At 39.2% G+C, this 12,833-nt stretch overlaps 1 protein-coding gene across 1 annotated transcript in view; it reads right to left on the minus strand.

Annotated features, from left to right (window-relative positions):
* Positions 1–12,833, minus strand: part of HS2ST1 (heparan sulfate 2-O-sulfotransferase 1) — a 73,365-nt gene that overhangs the window by 10,845 nt on the left and 49,687 nt on the right. The window contains exons 2-4 of the mRNA XM_042819442.1: positions 7,379–7,617; positions 1,063–1,148; positions 120–258 (exon numbers count right to left, since the gene is read on the minus strand). Of these exons, the coding sequence (XP_042675376.1) occupies positions 120–258; positions 1,063–1,148; positions 7,379–7,617 (464 nt within the window). The remainder of the gene's footprint in view (positions 1–119; positions 259–1,062; positions 1,149–7,378; positions 7,618–12,833) is intronic.

A 12,833-nucleotide genomic window follows, 5' to 3' on the forward strand; every position in this document is an offset into this window, starting at 1 on the left:
CAGCGGCGGTACCGGGCAGCGGCGGTACCGGGCAGCGGCGGTACCGGATCAGCACGCATTTCGTACCTCGCTTTTTGTTGTCCTGGGTCAGAACACCGTGCACAACAAGTGTACTTTACCTTCTTATCCCCCTGCTTTCTCCTTCGTAGCCCTGGTCTGTAATCGTCTCCAAAGCGCAGAAAGTAATAGTAAGAAACCAGTCGTTCTATGGGATCTCTTATGACGTTTATGTAAATTGGTTTCTTTTTAACACCAAATCTAAAGTAAAAGAGGGGGGGGAAAAAAGTCTTTTAAAGGTGAAATCAAAGCTTCTTGTCAAATACTTAGGAGTCAGCCTCTATAACACAACAGAAATCTATCTACAGAGCAGATGCTGGTGAGAGGAAGGTTAATGCTCATTCCTCCCACCCCCCAGTGCAGGAACGTGGATGTGAAAGTCAGTTCAATTTCAGTTCTCAGTGATCCTTTCTAAATTTATTTAATGAAACAAAATTGAAATATTCTTGCAGAACAGATACCAAGCATTTGCACAACTATCCTGACTCTAGAAACGCCTCCATGAATCTAGCAGCTATATATTTGTTAATAATAAATAGGCATTCGGTACCGAATTCCTGCTGCTGCCCTGCCAACCCCACACTCTGCAGTGAGGAAGGGCCCTCCTGGCCGGGCTCCAGCTGGAAAAGATGTGAACTCTCGCAGCAGAGAGACAACTCTGAGCCCACCCATTACCAGGGCTGATTCTGTATGGCTCTGCTCATTAAATATGAGCTTAAGGCAACGTCTGTAATCATACTGATTTCTCTATCAAAGATATTTCTTTTTTTTCTCCGATATCTTCCTATGCAAATTTTTATTTACTGTGGCACAAAGCAGAAGCTTGATGAAATGAACTGGTAAGCTCACAGGGCACATGAGAAAGACGAGCCGCCTGTGAAAATCCCAACTAACTATTGCTCTTCCTAGGAAATCTAGCACTTGTCAGATTTCCATCGCTAGAGGGCAGCAATATCCCAGATGGAGCCAAACGGCTGCGCTACAGATAAATTAGTGGTAACATACTTTGCAAAGTCCAAATAAGATACATGTCCATGGTAAAATCCTGGTTTCATTTCCTTCCAGGAAGTCACGTTCTTCACAAATCGAACCTGTAAAAGCAGACAGCAGATTTTCTGTGCAGCTGGAACACATTAAGCTACGCCTAACACAGTTGGGGCATCTTGTTATTTTAAGTAAAAGCTTACAATGCATTAGAAGAAAAGTCTAAAGTAACTTTGAAATATTTTGAAATCATTTGTGCCAAATAAAGTTCATTTGACTCATTTTAGATAATCCCAATTTAAGGATGTTAAACTAAGCAAAAGCAGCATACAGCCATCATAAAAGCAATTCAATAAATGCTATAACAACATTAACAATGCCAACAATTTTTTGTCAGTCTCTCTTATTTGTAATTTGAGAGGAATGCAGAATTCTGTTGACTGTAAGCATAAATGCAAGTACAGCTTTGATGGAATCATCTGGCCTGTATTCATTTCCTCAAGTAACAGCATCCCACATTTACAAACATTTTCTTAGACCAATTTTACTGGGACATGTGAAACAAATCTGATGGTTTATTTGCTTCCCCTCCCAAATGCAATTCATGAGTAATCCAGAAATTCTGTAGATTTGTAAAGAGTAAATTAGATCTACAGTTTACCACCTTGAATAGTTACTTCAAGCTTTGTTTCTCAGCGAAACTTCCGTGTTACAGTACAAATTAGCCCCTAAACAAAGGCTGATAGAGCCAGTACCAGTAAACGTAATAAAGAACAGAAACAGCTTTACATTACAAAGGTAAAAACACCCAAAATAAGAAATACATCCCAAAGCAAAAAGTATGACTAAGTGGGACATACAAATCCTGATACAGCTTTATTAAGTGAGCAGAATATTCTAGCATTAAAGCATTTAGCTCTGAAAATTAATTTAAAACTAGTGAATTGGATAATAAAAAAGGTAAAGTTGTACTGCCCGATCTGTGTGATGATGCTACACCATTTCTGAAGGTGAGAATTGGAAGACAGATCTTTGATCCCCCATATATCTACAGTATCTTCTCTGTTATACAGTGCACAAATTAGAATAAGGATACTGAGGTCAAAAGACAAACCAAGTCATAAGACAGAAGTTTGAGAGCTCAAAACAACACATTAACATTCTCTCTACGGTGAGAGCTTCTCCAAAAGTAACGCTTCCTGTTTTATTATGCTGGCCCACAATGTTGGTGGATGAGGTGGATGTTGGTGGCACAGCAGTAGAGGTCAAGACTTCCCACCAATACCCCATTATAGTTTGTTGTAGTGTGACAGATGGCAGCAGAGGGGCAGCCTGACAGAATGGTGTCTGACATGGAGGTGTGGATGAAGCAAAGGTGTGTCACTGAATTTGTCCACGAGGAAAAAAAAACACCGACTGACATTCATCACCATTTGCTGAACATTGATGGAGACCAAACAGTGGATGTGAGCACAGTGAGGCAGTGGGTGGTGCATTCTAGCAGTGGTGACAGCAGGTCACCTCCACTGATGCTCATTTTTACGAGCACAGCATGCAGGCTCTTGTTCATTGCTCATGAAAATGCACAGCTAATGGTGGTATCCGTGATAATCGTGTCTTACAGACCATAGTTTGCTCTATCAAATAGTGTTATTGTGCTTTTCACATCTATTCTTGTTCCCATGGAAATAAATAGGGGGCATTACTTTTGGAGAGACCTATGTGGATTCAGAGTGTCACAAAACCATGAAACAAACACAAACCAATGACGATTTCAAAAGCTAGGACTGGCCTGTTACTGGTTCCTCACAAGTGCAAAAATTTCTATCAAGGACTTCACATGGTTGATAACCATTTACTTGTTTCCTCACGCAGACTCTTGGACTCAGGTAAAACAAGTGGATATCAGTTTTTAATAACACACAGCACTAATTTTCAGTGCACAAGTTTCACAGTCTGTGGCATTTCATAATTTAAACCATATATTGCACATGAAAAACTGAAGTAAATCTATCTGAAAAACACTGCACAACATTATACAATGGTGTTTCATAAACTGCGCTGGCTTTCAGTCTTGTTTTGTCTGCAGCACGTATGATAACACAGCTATGCCAGTTTGAATTCAGCTGAGCTACCTATGCTACTAGTGAAACAAACCCCACTTTCATTGATGACACCTTTCTAAGATTAAAGACAAGGTATTTTTAATGGAGAGCCTCAAGAATTTTCTTCAATGGAAAGTGCATATTATCATCCCTCCCAGTACCTAAAATATCAGTTAGTCACTACAATTCTGCAAGATAATCAGTTATGTTATGTATTTTGTATAATTTGGCATGCAAATAAAAGCAGTCATTTTAATTATGCTTCCATGAACAAGTTTTCTGATGTACCAGCTAGATTTCAGTTCATGCCAGACACAGAAAAATGTTAACTACAAATTCCCAAGGGTCACTTGTGTCTTCGATCTCCGGTCTACCATCTGGTACCTTACCTTATACGTGCCAGTAATCCTTCTTTAAAAAACAAAACATATTTGCCTTTGAATGTCTTTGCTAAGGAAATATTTTTTTATGATCACAGAGCAGGGTTATTGCAGAAGAAATTACAATTTCTGTAGTGCAACAAGAGACCTGAGCGGATGTTCTAGCCTTTTATTAGCTTTAGCACTAATGCCAGCACAGCTAACAGTAAGGCTAGGAAGGTTTTATGTGACATTTACATCTGCCTTAAGAAACAGACAAGCAACACACAGTGCGCCCCTGAGAATGCAAGTTTTCAACACCTATACCTGGCCTGCAGGCAAGAGATGCTTTTTCCCTTCTTTCCCATAGTTTGCAGCCTTCCAGAAGTCAGAACTGTTCCAGGCCACAGCCTAACAAGTCTATGATGATTCTAACGAGTCTAGATTCACACATTTTTAGGGCAGAGATAAATACAGCTTGCTGACTCTTGCTGTTAAATATGATAAATTTTATTTTTCTTTTCAGGGCTCAGCAGATACTGCAGCTTTCAAGAGACTCAACCCAAGTGAATAGAACTGGAGGTTACTTTAAAGTTCAGATAGATGAGAATGGAATTCCTGTGAAGCTGCTTCATGGGGCTTTTATATAATCAGCTACAAAGTTGCTTCACAGCTTTCCGTAAGTGAGAAATCGTCTGAGCTTCACTGAATTAAAAAGCCAGATCAAAAGTACTCTGGGGGCGTAAGATGTCCTGAAAGGTAAGTTAAATGCATTCAGTTTCTAGGACGATAAGAATTTAAAGCAAGTCCCAGTGAGAAAGAAGAAAAAAAAAAAAAACACAAAAAAAACAGCATACTTGGTCTGAGCAAAAAGCCAAGCAAAATCTGTGCATGTATTCCGAAGTAGTGTTGTGAACCATCACCCTGTCCACCAGTTTCCATCAGTTAATCATATCTACGGGCTGACACACGCACCCATCCTGAACACCTTACCTATGGCCTGGTACCAAGTGGATCTTTGGATACTGAAAATTCCCCAGCTTTTCACTCCATCTTATTACAGACTTGTCAATAGCAAAATAACTGACTTAATATACAAACAGTTGGGATGATAAACATCACCAGACTGCTAAGGACGTGTGAGAACTTCCCCCCCACAGAATTTTGAGTAGAAAAAGTTTTCAAGAAAGACTGCAAGCAGTGTCTTCAGCACAAGAAACCTGATTTAGATTTCAAGACCAGGCACAGTGGGATTCCTGAGTTGGAATCCTTCTGGGAAGGCACTGGTATCTTAGCTCTCCAAGCTAACAACTCGCAGTTACCTCTGAAGTAGAGGGTCAGGAACACTGAAGAGACGCCAGCAGCACAGCTTTGGCTGAATGCCATGAAAAATGACAAGATCAAAGCAAGGGCAGCTGAGAAGCAATTCTATGAGATGCTGAAAAGATGGGAAATGACCAGCCCAGCCATGGTAAAAAGCTGGAATACCTGTCTGACACAAACAGCTCTTCCTAAGAAGGAAAAATACACCTGGCAGTGTGCAGCAGTGGTCACTGGTGTGCACCAGCCCATTCTTAAATGCTCAGCACCCGATATTTCACAGCACAGTATTTCCACTTCTAACAGACTGCCTTTCTGTTCCACTTCTGACAGTCATTGAAACCTGTACCAGCAAAGGAAATACGTATTACTAAAGTCAGTACAAATGTGCTATCTTCTGAGAGGCCACCACTTTAGAACACGTCAGGAAGTAAGACTGCATGTTTCCAGCTTGCTCTATTGAGAAAAATGGAGAGAAACTGCATGAGATAAAATACTGAAGAACTACAAGTAGCACATTAAAGTAACGAAAAGTGGGACAATTCCACCATGTTTTTTGTACGTTCACAACAACAGCACCAAAAAAATGTGTCCCCATGCTCCCTTCTTCTGATGATATATCAAGAATACATGCTGCAAGATAGAAAAGTAATTTAGTTTTAAATCTATTAGACGACAATTTTACCATATAACAAAGAAGCAGAACTTTGTGCGACTGGTATGACATCCAGTTAGCCATAACAAAGGCACACTTATATGGAAAAAAGGTATCAGTACTGAAACATACAAGCAAAAAATCAAATTACTTCACTTTACTGAACACAGGTCAGAAATGCAAATATGGTGCTGAGCTTGCTGGAAAGGAAAAGCCCAACCTATGAAAAGAGGGGCAGATCCCAGAATCCTGCTTTCAGACAAGCTGCAAGAAAGGAGCACTGTTGAGAAAAGTTCCAAACTGAAACCAAAATGGATGTGTTAGGGACTTTTGTGAGATTACCACAAAACAGATACAGTTTATATTTGGAGTGAATTTTAAGTAGTCATCTTTCCCAGATTGCATTCAAGAAGTAAAGGTTCCACATATGGGCAGAGAACTTAAAATCTGTAACAGAACTAGAATAGTTTGGAAGAAGCAGTGCAGAAATAGCATATACCAGAAGGTTTACTATTTTACTAATTTATTTACGTCAGCCTAAAATAGTCTTCATCTTGCTCTGGGAGATAGTTGTTTTAACTAACAGTATCACCAGTAAAAATGATTCTGCCTCTATGCTGTGTCCACATCACTACTGGTGATGCACCTAATGACTCAACCAGGTGGTACTGATGAACATGGTATGTTAACTCTGCTCTTGGGGCACAGGTCTTAAGCACTTGCTCCACACAGTGGGCATGATGACTGCCTGATTTAATCACAATATCACCTGCATACTTCAGGAAAAAAAATTCACAACAGCAAGAACCCAACAGTGATACAATCCCACCACCACCAAACAGGTGCCCATTCCTACCTCAACTGCAGCCTGTGGCCCCATGCTCATATCCCGACTTCACTCTTTCTCTCCCATATAGAACAGAGAGTGGAGGGCCCATTGCCATCTGTTTCCCCCTCCTCCAGACTACAGCAGCTGTTCCAAGTACTCCTGCCTGTAGGCAGGCACTTAAAGGAGCTGGAAGCCTCAGTGCTGACATGCTGCAATGCAGAACAGCTCCTGCTGCTGCTGCATATCAACTTAAAGCAATGGGCACACGATGGTCAGCACATATTGAGAGTTTGGCAACATTTGCTTAATGGTCAGGGACAAGGACAGTGATGTTTCAGACCTTTGACTTAGTTTCCCTGCATGTGCAGTCAGGATGAGCAAAGAAATATTTTAAAACTTAAAAACGAAAAGCCTAAATCCCCACCCTATGTATAAGAAAAATGCAGCATTCATCCCCTCCACCATCATCTTTTTTAAATACTCATCATACGATTCAGCAGAAGCCATGATCAATTTCAACCTGAGATTGCCACAAGTTTAGTTTAGAGCTCAAAGCAAGTATGAAGTGACCCATTTACAGTGTCTCTTCACAGCCACATCTTCCACCTGCCTTTTGTCACCTGCAAGACCTGACCAGACCTGATCAAAGAAGCAGTGCAGCCCTGACAGCACAGCACCCACACTATGCAGAAGAGAGCACTTAAGACTGCATGCATTGCAGATGGAGATGACAGGCAAATATTATTAAAGAGCCAAAAGGCAGACAATGCAGTAATGCAGTACACACAGCTATAAAAACAAAGGTCAAGATTTCCATAGCTATGCCTGTTTTTAGCTTAGCTTTTCTCCTATAAACAGGTACTTACCACCTGCAGTAGCACAGCAAATACTAAACCTGTTATTTAATTCTTCTCTACAAAAAATAAAAATAAACATGTCAAGCTCCATTTATATTGGAAAACGTGATATCAAAGTTGATTCCATCAGATCTTGTATGATTACAATAGCTAAAAATGTTTTCCATGCGTTCCACCTGCTTAATAGAACCATCCCAAATGCGGCTGCTTACCTGATCTTGCAGAGACATGACAGGGTTATTTTTGGTTGTATTGATATGTAGAACATGGTATCTGTTCTTTGCACAAAGATCATAGGCAATATTTGTGAAGGATGTGCTGGCAGTCTTAGGTACTCTATTGTAAATAATCACCACATCATCTTCTTCATCCAGTGTCACATCCTGTCGGGGGCCATCTGCTGTATGACGTTGTTCTATCTCTCTGACTTCATGTCTTGCAATAGCCCTTTCTGTTAAGGATGACAAATGCAAAATTTCAATATAAAGACTGACAGTTCTGAAGTTCAAACTTTAGAAGGCAAACAACACTGTGCAAAGTAACACTGCCCCAGCAATAAAGCAAACGTGTGCTGTCATATGTATTTCTGACGCATTTGATGTGAGAAATCTATAAAACACACAAAAGATGAAAGGTGAGATAGTCTGACAGACTGGAAAACAATATGCCTAGGGAATGCATCCCATATTCTGTGACTCATTTAAAAGCTTCCGAAAGCCAACACCTTTAAGGAAAAACGTCTGATATGTGCTACCAAAATGGTTCCATCCCCAAAGTATCTCAAATAATTTCTATCCACTATTTAAAAACTACAACACAAGGAATAACTCAAGCAACCTGGATGAATTTTACAAAACGAGTAGAATACTAGCATTACAGATTTAGTCAATTAACTGTAGAGAGGAGCTGGAATTCAGATGAAACCAGGTTTTTTGATAGTCTAATTAACATGAGGCCCAAGTGCAAAGCTTACAATAAACTGTTTTCCAAATTTCCCCTGCCTTTACTGATGTCAAGTTCACAGATGCTTATGAAACAGTTAACATCAAAGAGAAAAGTGATGTCAGTACTGAAATACACCAAATAGTGGACAAGAAAGAAACATGGAAAAAGCAAGCTATGGCAAGGTGAGTGCATTACAAATTAACCTTTTATATAAAGGATGACACTGAGTAACTGAACTCTGCTTCAAGTGCAAAAATCTATTTTTATTAAAAAAAAAAAAAAAAGGCTATTAGATCTTTTTTTTCCTGCTGCTGAATATTAAATACTTTGTGCTGATTCAGACACAGCTTTGTTCTGTCCTAGATAAGCATACACTGTAATATGCTTTGTAATACAGATATCAAAGCAACTTCTCTGATTCACTTATTGTAATATTGCTTTTAATAATGCATTCAAGAAAATCTGTGTAGGCCAGCAGTGCAGTCTGAGGTCCGTATCACAAAAGTAACATGTAATCCCCTGCATTATATTCTTATCCATGGTGCAGCTCTTCTGGATGACATACTTTGCAGCAGCAGCTACCAGACTTTACTTCCCTTGCTTTCCATAACTCAGCTCCTTGTGTTTTCTTTCACCATGACTCTTTAATTACAACATGAAATCACTTTAAAACAGAATCTTTAAGCTGTGAACACCACTACCCTATAATTCCACATAAGTTGTCTTCAACCACAAACTTCCATCTGTCTGAAATGCTTCAAAGCTTAAACCTCTTCATATGCTTGTCTCTCACACCCCATAACTAAGTCACATCGGCATGAAAATGTTTGTAGAAAATGCTTATTGAGCATCTCTCAATTTTCTATGCGACATCTGTTGCTCCCCACTACACTAGTCACAGTTTTTACTCCTTCCTTTCTCATTTGTTACCTCTCCCATCACTGCTGGCAAACCTCCAGTTTTGGAAAGATGAGGCAACAGACCAGGCTTTCATCTCGCTGGAGATGGCTACCACAAGAAACAGCAGCTCCTCTCCATGCCACTGTTAGAGGTTTGGAAGGGAGGCATACTGTGTTGCATGGATGCCCAAGGGCTGTGTGGATGTATCTGCCACCTAGAAAGGTGGAAATGAAACATTTCATTTCTGTTTTCTATTCCAGAGAATCTCAGCTAGATAACTGCACAGAACTGCAGTGCCAATAAGGCTCCAGGGTGCTGAGAACTTGCAGTTTTATATACAATACATTTTACATATTTTACATACATATACAATACAATACAATACATTGAAAGCCAAAAGATGCAAGAAATTGACATGATGGTAAGTATTGCTCTATTGAAATATTTGAAATCGCAACTCAAGAATTAGTGTGATAAGTGAACTGCTTTGAACATCCAACTAGCAAGAAAACTAATTTTTATGGTGAAGAACAGAAATTGTCTGTTTGATAAAACCAGTGGTGGAGATGAAACACAGGATATAAACTGCCAAAGGGGCAATGGAGGCTAGAGGCAGTGAGAAGCAGATGAGACCCCAGAAAACATCTGGCAGTCCATCCCAAGAGTCCATCTCACTGTAGTCTATTATTACTAATGGAAGGAAGAAAGCTGCAAATTTTGTAAAAACAGGTGGGGTTTTTTCCAGTCATGAAAAGTGATGGCAGTTTTTCCTATGAAGTCAGGAAGCTTTTTTTTTCTACATTCTAAACATTAACATGGTTTACTTGTTAAAATTGCACAAATTTCATCTACATCAGTAAACAAGGGTGTGGGAAGAGATCTAGAAATGTTAACACACAGCTCAGAACAGTCTTTGAGATAACTATATTAATCAGGAGTTAGAGAAATTAAAGCAGTTAACCAAATGTCCATTAACTCCTTATTTGCTCTTCTATCACCCTGAAATGGTTGGAAAATGAACATTACTTAAGTGTTTTAGAAGTATGGTAGAAAACACGATGTATGCTTTAACAACTTATAAAAGATAGGGAGGAAGAAGATCCTACGTATTTATTAAATATATTTTGTTTACCAGAAATCTCCTTATATTACAAACATGCAAATTCAACTTTGATTTTGAGAGTTTGTCTATATAGGGTTAGATTGGTTCCACCAATATCAATTATAAAAAAATCAGGTTAGGTCATTTATTTTCTATCAGAAAACCAGTGGGCAAAATGACATACTCCGGTCTCATTGCTTTCACTGTGTTCTATTTAAAACTGACTTTGTACGAAAAACAGCCAGGCAAAGTTATGAAGAGTGAAATGCTTGAACTGGGTTAAGACCGTCATCCCTAAGTTTTACACTAGTTTTCTACATTTATTAAAAAAGATAAATGGCATTTCACCAAGTGATACTTTGAATCCAAGACACAGATTTTCATAGTAATAAAATGCATGATAATTTCAAAGCACAAAACATTCTGTTTCATCTTGATGAGCTATTTTATTACTGCCTCTTTAGGGTCACTGAAATAATATCATTTCTGTAGCGTGTTGAAAAGCTCTGTTCCATCATCTGCAGTTGTCCTACATGCAAGCTTTCATCCATTTCATAGATAGTTTGCACACAGGCAGCAGCACACATGATCAGTGTAATAAAGGGCTGCTATGCTGGTAGTTCACCAGACAGTGAATTATTTGCAGAAAGTCTTCAGTTGGTGGCAACAACTTTGATATAGAACAAGCTTGTCTTCTCATCCATTAGTTTACATCTCCTTCAACATTCTCTTATCCCATTTCTGTAACTGACAACATCTTCTCATGACTTGTGTATCTTGAAACATCATCTTGTAACAGAAAACACAACATACCACAGCCAACTGTAAGCTGGTTTGCCAATCCGATGGTACCAGAAAATAACATACAGTTCTAAGTTACACCTTCTTCATCAGAAGAACTGATGCAGCATTCAATCTGTACACCACCACTAATTATGGTAAAATCTAAAGTGATTTATCTTCCAAGATTTCTGCCCTTTCAAGTCAGTTTCAAGTCAATGCAGCTTGTCAACAGGTTTCAAAGTTATTGGTTCAAAAATAATACAGAGAGAAATGGATAGACAAAGTTTGATTGCTTAGACCTGCTCTCTTCGGGTCTCAGCTAAGAAAACCACCTGTGAAAATGCAGTAAGTCTCTACATTCTAATAAAATTATCTGAAAATGAAGCTAAACAGTTTTAAATAACTACAGAAACAAATTACTGTATCAGAAGCTGTTATTTGCCTAAATTCCTTGCACATTCAAACAGATTAATGTCTTAAAAACAGCCTATTACCATTTACTGCAATTCCAAGTGTTAACTGCATACAAAATGAAATCTTCACGAATAAAATAGAGCAGCACAGATCCTAACAAACTAAAGGTTAGCAAAACTAAATATTTTAAACTAGTCATTTCTCACTAAAGCGCCAGAACCTCCTTGACTTTTCAACAAGAAAATCTGCAAAAACCAGAAACTCATTTTCCTCCCTGGATCTTAGCCCTTACTGCATTTGATAAAGAACAAATTTTGAGCCTTGATAACTGTCAAACTGAAGTTAATTAAGTATCTGGAGGAACAATTCAGAGCATACACCCTACTTCCACAAATTATGTTTTGTCCTCTATGTCTACTTTCATTTTGCATGTGTCCATAGATATAATTTCTCTTCAGTATCTCTCACGTGCCTGCCACACATCCTAGTGGAAAAGCCCCCAGTCATAAGAGGAAAGGCTCAGTCTTGAAAGAAACTTTAGCTCAGCAATCTTCATAGTATCATAGAATCCTTAGAGTTAGAAGGGACATCTGAAGACCATCTAGTCCAACTTGCCAGCAATGAACAGGCACACCATAACTCGATCAGGTTGCCCAAGGCCTTATCCACCCTCATCTTAAATGTCTCCAGGGACAGAGCATCTGCCAATGAAATAAAAAGATGTAGATTAAACTTCCTTCCACATGTCAGTGCCAGTGATGCTGGCATCGCCCCAGAGCAAACATCACTGCTGTATCTCTGACACTGGATACCACTTTAAACCAGTAAGCAACTTTCTTCAGGTAGGAAGCAATACTGAAGGCATCTGACCTGGTGTCTCAGCTCTGTTCCCACTCTGTTCTCAGCCCAATTAGCCAAGCAGCTGGCAGCCTGAGGCACCGACAGCTCTCAAGCTGTTTCCATGCCCAATAGCTGCATTAAGCACTTCATTGGCCTAAATACGGAACCAGAGCAGAACCAAAAACCTACTCAATATTGACTTCATTCTCTTCTGATAAAGAATGAAAACTGAACAGAAGCTTAAAAATTATCCATAATTATGTAGCAAAGTTAATGTTCTGATTCACTCTCCAAATTATGTACACATAGCATGTAGCCTTCCTCTTCCACTGAAATGTGGCTCCTCTGAGAGCTTTTGAATAGCACGCTGCTTTCATAAAGCGGAGCAGCACTGCTGCATGTGGATAGCAATACTTTGGGGATGGAGAAGGAAGAAAGAATCAATGGTGCTATGCCAATTTATGGCCATGGAGGATTTCTGTCACTATAGCCAATTAAAACTACATGAGAAATATAGGTTAATATAAAAACCCCAAAGTTAAATTTGTTCAAGCTATCAGTAATAACAAAGAAACACTTCCAAAGACCTTTAAGAATAGTAGCTCTATTCTGCTCTAGTTTTAAGTCTCACCAACAGCAGAACCACCACTTCGGTTCTTCAGAAACTCCATGCCTCAAATACT

The sequence above is a fragment of the Centrocercus urophasianus genome, unplaced genomic scaffold (assembly GCF_019232065.1).
Source record: "Centrocercus urophasianus isolate 14NV4802_14NV808 unplaced genomic scaffold, USGS_Curo_1.0 seq_18, whole genome shotgun sequence".
NCBI classification, from domain to species: Eukaryota; Metazoa; Chordata; class Aves; order Galliformes; family Phasianidae; genus Centrocercus; species Centrocercus urophasianus.